The sequence below is a fragment of the Struthio camelus genome, chromosome 6 (genome assembly GCF_040807025.1).
Source record: "Struthio camelus isolate bStrCam1 chromosome 6, bStrCam1.hap1, whole genome shotgun sequence".
NCBI classification, from domain to species: Eukaryota; Metazoa; Chordata; class Aves; order Struthioniformes; family Struthionidae; genus Struthio; species Struthio camelus.
Window position 1 is genome coordinate 25601889 of NC_090947.1, and position 17174 is coordinate 25619062.

General features: G+C 36.8%; 1 protein-coding gene and 1 long non-coding RNA gene across 8 annotated transcripts in view; one reads left to right on the plus strand and one right to left on the minus strand.

Annotated features, from left to right (window-relative positions):
• Positions 1–17174, minus strand: part of LOC138067650 (uncharacterized) — a 64456-nt gene that overhangs the window by 46641 nt on the left and 641 nt on the right. The window lies entirely within an intron of this gene.
• The window catches only part of GRB14 (growth factor receptor bound protein 14), a 65679-nt gene that overhangs the window by 21902 nt on the left and 26603 nt on the right, over positions 1–17174 (plus strand). For 5 of the 7 annotated variants that reach the window (XM_068948779.1, XM_009676172.2, XM_009676176.2 and 2 more), the window contains one exon: positions 14610–14766. The exons of the other annotated variants lie outside the window; for them this stretch is intronic. Coding sequence is in view for 4 of the 5 variants with exons in the window: in XM_009676172.2 (XP_009674467.1) it covers positions 14610–14766 (157 nt within the window). In the remaining variant the exon portion in view is untranslated. The remainder of the gene's footprint in view (positions 1–14609; positions 14767–17174) is intronic. 7 annotated transcript variants of the gene reach the window in all.

Genomic DNA, 17174 nt, shown 5'->3' on the forward strand with positions numbered 1-17174 from the left:
GATAGGAGAGAAGAGTGGCAGACTAGCATTTTCTGACTTTGTGGAAGAGGTCTGGTTAGGTCCAGGAGCTGTTTAGGGGAGAGCTAACAACTCTGCCTCCTTAGGCCCACCTAAGGTGTTTTCCAAGTTTAGACCATTGTTTAGAAGGTTTCTGGGACCAGTTTTTGCTTGGAATATGTACCTGTTATATTCAAGTAGGCTCCTAAAGATGGATTCTGGTACAGTGATCATATACCATTTGACCAGTCGTAGTTACTGCTTTTGGAAACATGAAACCAGTAGTTTCCTGCCATTTTTATTATGTATAAAAATGATCCCACAACTAATAAATAAATCCAAAACATGACTGACTTGATAAATCCCTATGGTTCTGCTGCTCTGTGGGGCAGATTTTTTTTCTGTTCTGTGACACTCCAGTCTCTACAGTCCGTTGAACTTTACAGGATATTTTGTACACAAAATTGTAAATGATCTCACTATGTAAATTGTATAGCGTTATGTTGCATAGCTGCTATGAGATGTAGGTGGGTATATATGTGTGTTTGTGTGTGTGTAAGAGAGTGGGTAGTAAGTGCACAGAGCTCTTTTAAGTCTTTTAAAATCTTGAGAGTTTAATACACTTGGTCATTACTTGTGCCATGTATAGTTTGAGGAAGTTTAGTGGCACAATTAATGTTGCATTCTCTCCTCTCTCTCTCTTTAGTTCTTGAACAAATCTTTGGTATGTTTTTTTAGTTTCTTCTTGCCTTCTTTGAACATCTAACATTCTTCATACCAAGTAACCAAGGAAATTGGCAGTGTTTAGTGCCCTACTCTGCTCATAATCCTTTTCTGTTGGCAGAAATCCTTTGGGAAAAAAATAGCTTTTTCATCAACTGAGGAAAGTGCTTGGCCATTTTCTAGCTCTAGTACTTTAGTTTCCTCTTGAATAAATTAGGCTTCAAGAAGTCAGAACTCGACCTTCAGACTGTGTTATCTAGCCTTGAAGTATATCAAGAGCCATTGCTGAATAGTTATTTTTACTGGTAGTAAATGCCTTACTTATTATGCTGCATAGCTGTCCGAAGGGAGAAACTTAACAAACTGTACCTGGGGCACTGGTGACAGTCCTATGCTAAAAATCAAAGGTATTTCCCGTACTTGTATTATACTGCTTCTGTGTGTTACTTTCAGCATGCTAGGATACGTAAGCAAGTAGATGAAAAATCAGAAGACTTTAACTTCTTTTGATAAATTGAAGATACACTAATGTGTACAAAGAAAATTCATCACTTCGGAATTATTCAGATCTAAGCTTTCCTCCTCATTTTTCATGCTGTGGATACTGGACTTGCTCTCTACCTTCTCCCCTTGTTTTTCTGCCTTGTAGGTCAGGAACAGAGGCAGGACTATCTCAACAAAACCCCAGCTGCCTTAAGGAGGGGGGAAAAAAAAAAGTCATGACTACATGATCAAAACTTTTGAACCAATATAAATCTCTCGCAACACTGGAAATTTTACCCTAGTTCTAGTCCATCTTAGTCTCTTTCACTTAGTGGTGTATTCTCAAGGTTTGTTTTTCAAAGTTGCCCTTACTCAGTTGCTTTCAACGTTTTATTTATGATTACCTATTTCAGGGCAACTTAGTTTGCATAGTTTTAAGTAGTTACATAAGAAGAGATTTATTCTGGCCCAGTACAGCATGTAGCGGCTGCGTAGGGATCAGTATAAAGCACGGTGGGTTGTCACACTTCCCAAGATTACATATCCAATTTACTAAGCCAGAGTTTGTATGTTTTATTTTGTTTGCTTAAGAAGTAGAATTTTACTGGAATTGGGGCTCTGAACCTAAACAGACAAGCTGTCTTTTACTTCTCATTTGCATTCGGTCCAGTAACTTATTTCATCTCTCCTCTCTGTGTGGCAGACCCTAATGGGTATCTCGGACTGCTGATAACTACCAGTACGCATACCTGGACTTCAGAAATGTTAACTTGGCGAGTCATCTTTGGTTCCTTTCTTTCCCATACCTTGCAAATTCCTGTGCTTACAACTTCCTACTATTTTGTTTCTTTGCTAATACCTTCTCCAGCTGGTGACCATGAGATTCTTGTGAAGGACTGAGACATGGGAGGAGGTTCTTGTTGTGTTCAGCTGACAGCCTTAGTGTTTTTCCTTCATTTTTTACTAGAATCTTCTTTCTTTGTATATTTCTCAATGTATTGTGCTTTCTTTGAAGTCTCTTTCATTGTTGCCTATTGTATAATTTCCACCTCCCACCTTTGCCCTAACATAACATCATCCTTTCTTTTTAGACTGCTTAGACTGCTTTTCTGAACCAGATAATTCCCGTCTCCAGGAGATTAGCAATTAAACGGTACCTACACTGAATGGCAATTGGAGGCCTCTGCTTGTGTTGTATTAGCTTAACAACCAGAAATAACTAGCTCATCAAATTACCCACTGGCTGCCTATGCAAGCCCTCGTTACTCGTTTGGTCCTACTGATTGTAACTGTTGTTGGCTCAGTGTCTGTCACCGTCCTATGGAGCATCTGGTTTGAAAAGACTTTTAGGATAATCGTAACAGAAATAAAAAGTATACATTTATGATGAGCTGCGGATACGGTTTCTATGTGCTGAAGAGAAGAGGAAACGCACCGACAACCCAGAAGACTTCTGAATGTCGGTTAACATAGCATGTGAAGAGATGAGAAATTTTCTAGGTACTTCTCTCTTTTTACATATGACTGAAGACTGTTGAGTCTACTTACCTCATTTTCTTTTTAGAACAAATGATTAGAGGTAAATATCATCAAAATAGAGCAAATTTTTGAAATTATACATCTCTCTCTGTATTTCTGTTCATCCACTTAAAATTACCTTCTTGTTCAACTTGTTTTACAGAGAGTCTCTTGCATGAGATGACTATAACATTTTTGCCTGTAATTGTGGCACCTACATTCCATGTCCAGGTGGTCCCTGTCTTTTCTGTGTTCCTGTAATGGTGTAGATTTGTCAGCAAAGTTTGTCAGCCGGGCTGCTATGAAGCAACAGTGTCTAGTTGAAGGTATTGCATAGTTTGAGAAGACTTACTAGCTTTATTCCTGGATTTACTCTTTATTTGGATTTTATGCTTTGGCTGCAGGGAACGCTGCTATGTGAATAAAATGAAAGCAAGTTGAAAGGTGCTGAAGGATAAAGCGTTCTGTCAGAATAACTATTCTACGGCAGTTATGCCTTGCTGTTACATACCACCCGTGACTAGGAGAAAATACCTAGAGATGGTACAGGTCTGGAAGAATGCTATAGTCTGATCCAGCAAAGCAATTTTTTTGGCCTTATACCAAATGGTAAAGTACTTCAGCATTCTAAAACAACTATTTATTATGGTGGGTTAACCTACATAACCTTTGTCATATCTGTTCTGAACGTGTCTAGTTCCACTCCAGAAATTCTGTGAAAATTACCTAACTGTGTCTTCTTCAGCTTAAATCTAAAACTTGCTTAGTCTTACTGAGTCTACGTTCTTTTTTCCTCCAGTGACCTCCTTGAGAATGCATCGATGATAAAGGCATTTTTACTTTTGAAGCTGTGTTGTAGTTCAAGCCAGAATTTCTGTGTAAAATAGTTGAAGTGAAAGAGTGTTTTAAGAAAAACTTTTTTTTTTGTGAAATATATATATTTTAGGATTGCTGCAAAGGAAATAGGAAACTAATTGGTCTCTTAATGGTGTTATTCAGAGACTGAGTTTTAGCGTTAGCAAGAGATCTGCTCTACTGAGAAATCAGCAACATGGTGTGAAAAACCTGGTAGAAACAATAGGTACTTCTTTTTATAGCTGATACCACTTCAGAAACACAGAGCGCAGCCAGAATGCGGCAGTGACAGATTTGCTTTCTCTTGTGCTGGAACACAGCATTCTATTTATCTCTGACAAGCGAAGGATATGTTGGACAAACTGCACTATTAAATACAGAAAGCCTCATTTAAATAATGTTAACACTTTGACACAAATAGGGACAAGCTATTCAAACATAAGGCTGATAACATTCTGCCCTTAACTTCATTGTACACAGAAAACAAAAATCTGTAGTGTCTTTTAGTGGCTTTATATTGAAATTCTTTTTAGCCCAGGCTTCATACATGACTACTTTGGGAAATGCGCTAGTACATGGATAATTTCTACCATGTTGCTAGTTTAGGGGATAAAGAACACTGGTGCACTGAGAGCTTTTTATATTTTCTGTTCATTTTCCTTTTTAAAACTTTTTTTTTTTTTTAAATAATGAAACGCTCTTGCAAATCAGATTCTTTGAATCCTATAGTATGATTTTTTTCATCCCATCCCTCTGTTTAAGCCCTGTTTGTCTAACCAGATATTTTTCCATCAGGATTATATATCTGGTAAGTGCATTTTACGTGTTGCTATCATTTGCTGTAAGATATAAAATCATGTATTATTATGCAATACATAAAATATAAAAGCCATTTAAATTTAAGACTTAGTAGGCAGTGTGGAAACAGAGGGCTGAAGATACTAAATCGTATGAGTTCAGTAATAGGGCTAATAAGCTGCTCATCTCCACCTATCTAACTGGGTTTATGAGCACTAAATTAATTTTTGATGAAGAAAAGCACTGTTGAAAGTACCCTCATATTCACCCTAGCAAAAATCACGTCAGGTCTGAGTATTTATCTCTTTAAATTGAAACATAGGGCTTTTAAACTTCAAAAGGACTGGGGTTAGGGGAAAAATACAGAACACATAGCCACTAGCAAGATGAATTTTTACCTTGCTAGTCATTTTAGCAATTGTCTGTGGGTTTTGTGAGGAATACTAAGTTAGCTCCCAGTGAGGATAATGGGTCATAGAGCATGTACATTTAGTCTAAATAACTTCGCTGTTCTGAATTGTGTTGGTTGGACATACTGAACTATATGAAAGAGCATGGGGATTTTGACACTAAGAGATGGTGGTGCATAGCTAGAGGGGAGAAGAGCCTACATACAAATGTAGTTGTTCTAACGTTGGATCATGTTACATTTTCAAGTGAATTTTACAGTTACTTTCCCTTGGTTAAAAGAATTTTACCTAAGTTTCTCTGGATTTCATTTATTTATTTATTTATTTATAGTCGATAGGAAAGTGAGTCTCTTATCTTCCTACTTGAAATCTATATTTCTGTGTACTGTGTTAGATTAACAGGGGAGTAATGTGCACTATGTACTGTGGTTGAAAAGTGCCCTCCATTTGGTTAGCTGGCCATAAGTAAGCGGTACATAGAAGACAGGAATAGGGAGCGTTTTACGTTCCTCGGGGCCAAGAGGATTTTCAAATACCTTTGGGTTAGATGTTAATGTACACACTTAGGATTATTCAATAACGCAGCAAAACACCCTGAGACTCACTTTTATCATGGCCTGTGAGAAATAAGTTCACTCTGATTTAAAGGTTCGTATGAGTGACAATCTGGATTTATTCAGTTGTAGCCAGCTATTCTAAAAATTAATCATTCATTCCAAGTTTATTTTTATTTTGGAGTCTTTCATTCCCTTACTATTTAATCTCCATACTAGCTCTTCTTTTGACGGACTTTGATTTGTATCAACAACTTTTCCCATGTGAATTGCATTACCCTGCTGAGATTTTTCAGAAGTATAGTGTTTACTGTAAACCATCCTAGTAACTGCTGTGAACAAGAAAGGGAAAGTTTCACTTCTTATAAATAAAAGACTGGATTTTTGCTTGGAGGAGAAAGATTAAAATAATGTTAGTTAGATTCTTACCCATCTGCCTGGGAGTGGTGACTCACAAATTCACAATGCAACACCCCAAAATTAATCTGCCACAATAGTCCTGTGTAGCAGATGGGCTTTTCCTCTTTCCAGGCCTGAACAGAAGCCTGTACTCTATGCACATGAGATGAGGGAATAGACGGAGTGTCAGCCTCCATTTCTGCATATATATATGCTTTTTTTTAAAACTATTTGTCGTTTTTGCTTTTCACTTTCAATCTCCCCTCTTTTTAACGTGGCAGTTTCATCTCACCTCTAAAAAGTAGATCTGGGAACATATTCTTCCATATCCTGTATGAATAATTAATGCAAATAAATCATTTAGCTACTCTGCAGTGTGTTTATCTTGGATAAGTGATCCTTTGACTGCTTAATCATCTAGCAAACCCGCTAATTTTCTTTCATTCCTGCTATTCGAAGGAATTCTATTATTTGAAATTTTTGTCAACGCTGTTTAGTCTCTGTTCTTTAAATTTCCTCACAGCTTTCTTAGTTTTTCATACACATCTTAGCAGTTGTACTTGAAATGCCTCTTTACCTGCATTTGTTTTGAATCTCCATTGTCTGAAAAAATCTCTGGCAAGACGGAATAATTTGAGACTTTCTATTTAAATAAATTGTTCCTTTTTTCCCCCCCTCTTTGCTTTCCCTTATAAAATATCGGTGTTCTTTAAGGGCCTGGTTGTGATTTCTGCTTTTATAGATCCCGTTGCATTTCTTACACCTAGTTGGATCCTTTGTTGTGATGATGGCTGTTGATGGTGATAAATCTTTCACTTCCTAGGTTTAGTGTACATTTCATTTATTACTGCAATTCCTACTTAAATTGTGTTGAACTTCACAATGTAACTGTTGTTATTCAATTGTGCAATTATAGTAACTTTCTGAGCAAAGTATTATTTATCATATAGTTAAGAATAACTTCACTTTTTACTCAAAAAAGTATTTGTACTATGAGTTAATTGTCCAAAGTGTGGAAGTTGCTTTCTCTAGACCTTGCTTTCTGTTTAATTTTATTCAGAAAACTAAAATCATTTATAACTATGTTACTAGTCTTTTTTGCTTCTGCTGACCAATATTGAAAAACACATGTATTAACTTTAGGATTAATAATGATATTTATATTTTGACTATCTTGTTTTTCAAGCCCTATTTCTCTTCAGTTATGCTGACGTTGTCTTTGAGATGATTACATGTCAGCATCGTCCTCATTCTGCCATTTTTTTTAACATCATAATGTGATTGTCATAACCTTCATTTGAAAGAACCTTGCTAGTATATTTTTATACATAGCTTATTATAATTTGGAGTTCTGCATAATTTAACCCCCCTTTTTATAATACAGCATATTTACACATCTAAAGCAGTAGTCATATGAGGAAGTCTAAGTGCTTTACAAATCTTAATGAGTTCAATCTGTTATCCTGCTGTACAGAAACAGATTTCATTTCCCCTGCCCCATTTTACAAAGGGAACCTTAGGGACTAATATGGACTTGCCCAAAGTCAGGTGGAAAATAGATATTTTAAAGCTGTGAATCAGGCCTTTTTTTGCGTTCAGGTAATCTCAGATATTTTTTGTTACCTGACCCACTTTTTTTTTCTTTTTTTTTTTTTTTCTTTTTCAGTTTTTCATTCCTGGAATGGTCAGTCTTGTGGTGGATTAAGCAGAGCTATTCTAGGAGTCGGGAAGGGGCTGACTAGTATAGGTTATTGTATGCTAGCGCTACAGAAAATAAACAGAAATTGTTCTGTTTGATAGTATGTCCATACTGTTAAACACTTTATGAATATGTTCTGAATTCTAAAAGAATGTTTGTTTGGTTAATCTAGAAAAATTCATTGTGTTTTAAGGCAACAAATTCATGAATTGCTAGAGAAATACAGCTTGTCAGTGGTCTTATATTTGAATAAAGGCTGGAAATTGATGTTAATTCTGCTCTTTGAAATGTCATGTTTAAAATGATTAGATTCTGGAAGCAAGATGAGACTTTTCTAGGTAATGGCAGGAAAAATGGCCCATTTTCGTAGACTTTGCTCTTCCTCTCTTGGCACTTTATTTTCATTGCAAGACAGACATAATTTATTGTTATTGATTTTACATCTTTTAATGCTTCTTGTGGAACCAGAACTCAATCTATCAATAATATAACTCAATCTGTCAATAATAGATAAGTATGTATAAAATTTACGCTTTTGGTCACTTGAAAGAACGGTTCCCTCTTCCTTCAGGCAACTGCTTCATTCTTTCACGCTTGCTCTCCTTTTAATCAGTGACTGGAGTCTAAGGTTATTTATTCATTTTTAATTGATCTCCCAAGTCTTCAGTATATGTCTTCACAAAACATACACGGTTCTTAACTTCTAACAATCTTGATGGTCTTATTGAAAAAGCTGACGGTGTCGTTTCTGAAAAATATGACTTCTAAAGTGGCTGACCTGCCCATCTTGGCTGGTCTTGATCAATTCTCTGTTTTGTACCTTGAGAAGAAATGAAGGCGTTCTGATCAGATCTTGCATAGAACATCTGAGCTAGAGAATGTTGCTGGCAATAGGATCTTAAAATTTCCCCATCCTGAGATTTATCGCTAGAGATATAGGCAGTCCGTGCATGACAGATTTATAGTCGCCATTTTGGATTTAGGTACCTAAAATATGGATAGGTCTTAATGAATTCTGTGTTGTTTTGTGCCTGTGCCTCAGTTCTCCAGTTTCATTCCTCACAGAGATATTTACAAGGCAAATTTCTGAAAGGTCCGATGCATTTAACTGTTGCAGTGACGGAGAAAATAATTGCTTTACAATGAATAGCTAGATTTTTGTCATTGTGCACTGTTTTGTTTTTGTTTTTTGTTTTTGACAGATACAGTTTTCTGCAAACAGTGAGAATCCTTTCTGCCTGGAAATCTCCCCTTTGGAGGAAATAATGGAAGCCAGCATTTTATCTGTAGACTGGGATATCTAAAGGGAAATTTTTCCATTCACACTTGATAATGAAGACGATACACTTTGGCCAACACTTTTTTGTTATTCTTATTTGTTATTTTTGTTATTATTTTTTTTTTTTACTAGTCTTAGGTAAACACGTCCTTAAATATTTTTGTGAATGTACAATTTCCCTGTTTCTCATAAAATGAGCCTTAAAAACAAGACAGGCAACTGCTAGAAGTCATAAAACAGTTCAGAATGCTAGAAATTTCCAAGCGCTTCCATTGTAGTTCAAATATACTCCAAAGTCCCTTTCTCTCTGCCAGTATCAATAAGTAAAAAATACTTTGTCAGGCAGGGAACAAGGCTGGAAGTTGGAGAACGAATGCTCCGGGCAAATAGCTTGTTAGTTAACACTAAAGACAGAGGGGTTAGGACTGTATCAAGCAAGATCTCAGGGGAAGTGAGGCACCCTGGAGTTAAGACTTTTTAAGCCCTGGTTTTGCATACAATAACTGTGTGTTTAACATAAATGTGACTGAAATTGTAATATAAGTACAAAATGTACAATGTTTTACTCATAGGGGAAAATAATTGTGGAAATGATAAGCTAAAGTTAGATACCTGTATCCTTATAAATAAAAGTGATCTGGTTTGCAGAGGTGCAGATCATCCACTGTCTTCATGGATGTGCAACTGCAGTAAGTCAGCAACTGCAGTAAGTCAGCAATGTCAGGTCATTTTGATGGATGCAGGCACCTAAATATGGACTCTGTGTGCTGAGCTTTGGCAAAGCAACTTTTTTTTTCTTTTGGATCTACCTGGCTTTTTTCATGCTTCAGGACTTGATATGAAATTTGAAACTCTTCATGGCAGGGTATGGTCTTTCCATATGTTTGTAGAGTTTCTGCAGATTGGAGCTTCCAAAACAGATGGCTTGAAATTTCTGAAGAATCAGACTTGGACACTCTCTTAAAAGTCTACGAAATGCATTATTTAATTATTGTAGTGGAGATAGTGGAGATGGTGTTTGAGTATGGCAGGCTGGAGGGAGGAAGGTCCAACCTTCTTTTGCTCCTCCCCCCTCCCACGCTGATTACCTTATGCTCTCATTTACTTTTCTCCTTTTTACAGAGTTTCTGATTTTTTTTTTTTGGATCTTTTTTTTAGTATCACAGCTAGTGCTTTTGCTAATTTCTTATTTCCACTGGCTTAAAATGGAAGTTATTGAGATGTTTATTCTTCTGGCCTTGGGAAGAACTAAAGTCTCCGTATTTATAAGCTAAGGCAGGAAAGAAGAAGATTTGAGCGCTACTGAGGCAATTTTTTCTAACAGTCTACAGGAATAGTCAAGGCAAATCACATAGTTTGCTTTAGGACAAAGCTTGCAAACGTATGCTAATGAAAACAAAAATGACAGCTTGTTCTCAACTAGCAGCTCTTTTCTTGTGTGCTATTTCTGAGACAATTTTTCAAGGAAAAAAATGGAAGTGCGTAGGGATGACTGGCCAGCATAAGGAATAGTGATAACTGTTTAAAAAAAGAGGGGGGGGGCAAGAGAGAGAGAAAAAAGTGGTCCGACCACTGAGGCATTCTCATCCTAATAGGAGGCCAGTATAACTGCATCTTTTAACATAATCCTGCCACCCTTGAAAACTTAGAGCATCCTCTGCTTTTGGGAGGAGGAGTATTTATTGCCACACATTTCCAGGGAAAAATAGGACTTTGCATTGATCCTCTTTCTTGTGATGCACTCCCCTTAGAACAAATACATTGCCAGCAAATCCTACCCGAGACTCTGCTTCAAACGCAAACCAGAAAGTGCAGACTGAACAGCTTTTTCTAATTAAAAAAACTCTCAGAGGTCACTCGAACCTGATGAGATTTACACTATCACACTTAATTCATTAAACTAAAACTATAATAAAAGTTCAGAGGGTCTACTAGGTGGCTGCCTGTCTGTTGTCTCTTGCTGTATTTGGATCCCTTGTAAGGAACAGAAAAAGGGCACAGCATTTCTGTGTTTTATAAGGTAGCACATGTCATAGCTGTGAGCTCGGGTAATCAGTTGTTCTAGGCTTGTGCGGGATTTATTTCCCTATCCTGAGAAAGCCAAGTGAGGAAACTCACAGAGAATACAAACTCTGCTTTGTTTTTGTTTTTGTTTTTTTTTTTTCATTTTGTTTTGTTTTAGCTGTACTGGTGTAGTCCAAGGCCACCTCCAAGGCTTCCCTCTCCCCAAGTCGAATGGCTGCAGGCAGCTCATTATCATGACTTGTGCTGCTGTCTTCAGCATTTTAAAAAGTCTGTTTCTATTTCTTTGGCAATAAGAGCCTAGTCATCTGCACTTGCAACTCTTAACCCTTTTAAAAAGAATTTCTGTAAAAGTCCTCCATCAAGGGCCTCAGCATGGGCTGTACGTGCTCTTGCTGTAAAACAAGCACAACACCTAACTTGATGAGTACCTGGAGAAAACTGCAGCTGCTAGTACGTGCTGGCAATGTCCTTTAGCCAGGGCACTCATGTGGGAAAGCTGGATTCTCATCCTGGCTTTATTGCAAGAATTTTGAGAAATACTAGGAAAATCACTGTACGTCTTGCCATTTCTTTTTCCCTTCTATAATTTCCCTCTCTTTTCAAGCACTTTACACTGCACTTACTGGAGAGGCTACTGAGGCTGTTGTCCCTGTCCCTGAGCACTGCCCAGAGTAGAACATATTTTAAGGTCATGGGGTACTGTTTTGTCTACTCAACTGTACGACCCATTCACAATGCAGCATGCCAGCCACCTCTTCTAATGTTATCTTTGAATCCTTGTAAATACTGCAGGAATGTAAAAAATTCATGCCACTTATTCTGAACTGCAGAACATAATTTTTGTGTGACTGAGGCAGGGGTTTGGTAAGTAAATTGCGTATGGAAGAAGACCATACTGCAAGCAGACTGCTTTGCTACCAGTCTAACTTGTTTAACAGTGGGAAATGCTGCCAAAGAGGATAAATCTTATAAAAGCAACTGCAGCAGTCACCCATTGTTATTTCAGCAGTATTGATCATTTAATTGGCTGTTGATGCGGTCTCCTTTTCTTTTATATTAAATGCAAGTACTTGGCTGTAGCATAGCATAAGCTTGTGGAGACTTTGGATTGCCTTTCTGCTAGGCCTCCCTGCTTTACATAGAAGGCCCTGCTTTGAGAGTGTTCATTCACAAAGAGAGATTTTCACCACTCAGAAGTCTGGTGTTAGTTTGCTGTATCCTGGCAATTGGTGCTTTTGTAGCAAGGGTGGCTGAACCTCATGGGAAACTTCTGAGCTGTCATTGTTTATGAGCTAACATATTAAAGGAAATAATCATGGATTTCATGCTGATTTAATATGCTGGGCCAACTATTGAAACAGAACTGCTATATATGTAGTTCCCTAGAGAAATGAAATTTCTTGGAAAGGAGTGAGGCAGGCCATCAGTGTGCTTTAATCTGTATGTGTTTACAAATGGAGTCCATTTTCCTTGTTCTGGTGTTAAGACAGAATGGGAGAGCTGGCCTGCGCTTTGTTTTTTTGCCTTCTCGTGGGAGGTAAGCGGGCTGCAGGAAAAGCAATTGCAAATCCTTGCTGACTTTCCTACCAGCTTTGGGACAAAACAGCAAAGGAGTTGTTCTAACCAAGTAGGACAATAATGCATTGTTGATTGTTCATTAGATGCTTGAAATGAGCATTAGTTTAGTAATGATAGCAATTAAGGGCAGACTTAAAATAACAGGCTTGTTTGTCTTTAAAGTATGAACTTGTGTCTTGATGTTCAATGAAGGGTTTACAGTGGTATGGAGGTTTGGTGAGTAAATTTCGGGTGAGGCGTGTAATGTACACTGGTGGATGTGCATTCCAGCACAAACTGAATAGACTAAGGGGAGGATTTCTGGAATGAATTAAGAACATCCTGTCTGGAGGCCCTTTGTCATTAGGATGTTTGTGCTTTGTTGGCAGGGTAAGTTAACCCGTGTTGAGCTCCCTGCTACTGTGGCTAGACTATTTCTAGCAAGTGAGCTGCTTAGTGTTGCACATTGATACTGTACACTGCAGGCACTGCACTACATTCAGACTGTGTAACAGTGTTGGTAGAGCAGCAAGATGGCGTGTTGCTCAGTCTGGTGTGACTTCAAACTACTAGAAAATGTAAATATTGCAGAGTAAGTCCTGTTCTTAGAAATCAATTAATGCCTTCACTTCCCCATCTCAAAGAGTTTTAAGTGGCTTTCTGGTGAAAATACTTTCTTGGGAAATAGAAAATAAGAGTAAAAATGATGCATTCCAGACTCCATCACTTGGTGTGTTTCTGTGTACCTGGAAGACTTTTATGACATGTTTAATATTGCATCACATCCTCTATACCTACTTTGCAGGTATGTTTACCTGCCTGTTTTTGTTTGCAGTAAAATTTCAAACGTTTTATTTTAGGAACTACATCAATATTTCAACATGCAGTTCAACAGATAAGAGTTGATCCTGGGGCCAGGAGCCTCTGTATTTTTCACTGTTTGTGTTTTGTCCATCTTATAAAAACGAGAAAGGAAGGAAAAAGTGTAACAGAGAACCGAGTTTCTTGACTGTTGCGAGGAATACGAAATCATTTCCTACTGTTATACCAAAAAAGCTTTTGTGTTGTCTTTAATGGAATTAGTCACTGTGCAGAACTTATTGCAGAGATCAGGCAATAGTGAATTTCATCGGTACTGTCCAAGTCACTGAATGTCTTTGATCCTTCAGAAAACAAAATAAAACAAAAAACATCTAAATTGAAATGCCTTCTTTCCAACAGTCCATACACAATAAAACTTCCTCAGCCTCCTGGTTAAAATCGAAACATAAACAGATTTGGCCCAAGCTTCACTTCTGCAAGAACTTAATGCACACCCATTTTTCAGGACTCTAAAATGTGTACCAATATTGAAAAATATGAATTTTTAGTGAAATCTGAAAGTTAAAATGTTGAAGATGTAAGTCATGAAAGTTTCTATTGCTTCCTTCCCCCTGCCCTCCCCACAACATGCTTACTAGAATAAAGAAACTTGGAAAAACTACTCAGATAAAGCATGACAAAAATTGTCTATTTTGTACAAAGTTTTTTGTATATACATTTTCTGCAACGTTATATTTACTTTCCCAGTCCTACATATTATGGTAATTCTTTTCCATGTATAACGTTCTCATTCTACATAAGTGTATGTGTGAAAAATATATATACACACCTATATATATATATATATATATAGGTGTATATATACATGTATACACCTATATATACCTACATATATATACCTACACACCTATATATACACCTACATATGTATACCTCTATATATGTAGGTGTGTGCATATATACACACACCTATATGTGTATATATATATTTTACATTTTTTTTACTCCTACCCCTTGTCAAAATTTGAAGTAGGTCTGTAGAATCTCATATTGTCTATGGAATTATGAGTATCTTGAATTTGATTGCTGTTCTCTGAACTGTATCACATCTTTGCATCATTTTGCATTAATAAAGTTCTTGAATGTTACTGTTTATCCTCTGTGGTTTTATCTTTAACTTATATAAGGATATGGCATTTCACTATATTTATCTACCTCTCCATTACAACTTCTTTTTACAGTGGATGCACTAATCTGTCCAGTATCCTGTGACAAAAGATGTCCAGTAGCCAAATTTAGAATGAATATGCTTTGCTCAGCTGATTTGTTCTCAATTACGTCACTGCTCCAGGAAGAAATAGCTGACTTTAGCATTGCATCTTAAGCATATAAGTTCTTTTCTCAGTCATGTAATTGGGAGAGGAACATATTTGGACTAACTGAACTGAAGATTAAAGTTATGGATATTTTAGCTTTTTTATTTATTGCAGGTAATTCAAGTGTATAGTGAAGATGATACTAGCAGAGCTTTGGAAGTACCAAGTGATATAACAGCCAGGGATGTATGTCAGCTGTTGATATTGAAGAACCACTATATTGATGACCACAGCTGGACTCTGTTTGAACAACTTACTCACACAGGTTTAGGTAAGACTAATGCCAGACAATGGTATGGCAATACATAAGGGTTTTTTTGTTTTGTTTTTTAGGTAGAAGTAAAATTTTAATAGAAAGGATTGGAAGAAAAGCCTAATCAAATTTTCTCTCTTCCACAGTAGAGAGAAGAGAAAGCGGTGGGAGGGTTTGTGTGAAGTTTGTAATGTTTTGGGGGTTGCATTGTTTTTGTTTTGAAAGCCTAACCCTAAAGAACGTGCTGTCAGTCCTCTCACGCTGCTTGATCTGCATCTTGTAAGAGTAATTTGGAAGACACCCACCATTAAGGTTCTCACTGCCAATTCCTTCTGGCTCTTGCTTGCTTTTTCTTTGGTATTTTTTCCTCTTTTGTTTGTATCTCCTCCACTTATCTCTAGCAAGAGTTGGGATATTTTCATTGCAAATAAAATCTTTGTTATTCCCAACACATCTGACATCAAGGACAGAAAGCGGTCACATAGTGCTATCCTATCTGGACAATAGGGCTCTGTTTTCAGAAACAACATCCGAATAGGTTGTCAGTATTCTCCTTCAGTACTATCGGTTTGGCTAGATTTATTGTGTGCTCTGGGACAGGGCTACTTAAAGCAAAACAAAACTATTTTTCTAAACTTCCAGTCATGCACCAATACAATTGTATTGAAGTGATTTTATGCTTAGTATGTCAAGTTGCTAAAAATGAAACTCTTGGGCTCCTTCTGTGACATCAGTGTTTTCCTAGTGTAGTAAAAAATATGTCTATTATACAGTATAAAAGTTCTCATTTGTGGCTTCAGATTAGAACTATCATTTTGAATTCTGGTCTCTGTTCCTTTTTGTAATGTACAGACATAACTTTGCAGTATTATCACGTTAAGGCAAATAACTAAAGCATGTTAAATACAGGAGGAAAGGGGATAGGTTTGCAGAGACATAAAAAATGCAGAACACAGAAAAGACTGCATTGAGCAAAGGATAGTTCAGGTGTCTACTTCCAGGATGTAGTATTTAACTGTTATTCTAATTGAACAATCTTATTTCCTTTTACAGCACTACTTTTCAGTATTCTGTTTTATTTGTTTTTGATTGGAGACATCAGAAAAATCTCCCAGAAGACAGATTTTAAAAAGTATGTTTTTAATTTTCAATCACTCAGAGCTTCCATATTAATCTTAAGCTATGGCACTGTACTAGAGGAGTTACCAAAGCTGATACTTCTCCTTCTGCAGCATTCTTAGCTGCCAGTGCAGAAGTGTGTGGCTTGAGAAAGAGGAAGTTTTGGGGCCTTCCTGCATTCTAGAAGTATATGGTAAGCTCCTTGGATGCCGTAAGTCTCAGAAGAGACAAGACTAGTACCCGGTTACTCCAGTACTGTGGGTGCAAAAATAGACTTGAAAGCTATTTTCATGCTACCTCTGTGTGTATTCATCTCGGGAATCTGGACTCATGTATTTATGTAAAATAAGCTTGACTGTGCAGCTCAGACTGTATTATGTTTAACAGCAGTATTTTAAAGATGAACTACAAAAGCTAAAATGGTTTGCTGCCCTTTTCTACTCCTTTATCCTATGAAGGCAGCCACAAATGTTTTTCAAAAAAAATTTTTCTTGCTTTGTATCATTTCAAAGATACTTATAACCTTTTGCACTGAATGTACCAGTTGTAAGATGCTTCGAGCTCACAGTAAGGTCAGAGTTAAATCTGGGTCGAGGCTGTAAATGACTGACTGCTACAGAAAAGGAGGTATAAAAATGGCTTCAGACAACGGTACTATATAAATAGTAGAAGTGTTTTCTGTATTTTATAGTGTGGCTAATGTTTAAATAGTGAAGTAACTACTGAAGAAAACACTTCTGACAAACTGTGCCTGAACAATTGCAGTATTGTTTCTTCAGTTTTGTTTATCTGCACAATATACATCCTGTCAAATAGTGTGTCAATCTAAATGATTTCTTGGATGATTTCAATATCAAATCATTAGTGAAGATACTTTTTCATAAAATTCTAAACTTGAAAATGGTGGCATGTTCTCTTACTGCTAAATGTTAAAGAGTTTCTTCAATATATCTTATGAACTATGATGTTAAGAAACACATCTGTTCCTTTTACTAAACAAATTACAAGTTTAGGTTGTTTCATGTAGGCCTACTGTTTAGTTTCATCAGTAGGGATATCTGAACTTGCTCTAGAGCCTAGTTAGATCTGAACCAGCAATCTGAAGACTGACTTCTGTCTACAGTCTTTTGATTGGTCCAGCTCCCTTTTGGGTATAATTTTACAGAAAAACAAAATGATCATTTTAAAAATAAATGATTTCTTAGATGATCAGGATTGGAAATCAGCATTACTAGCCAAGGAAAGAAGCAACTTGAGACACCTTCTAGTTTCTTTTCTTAATAATAATTGATTTATTGTCATAATAC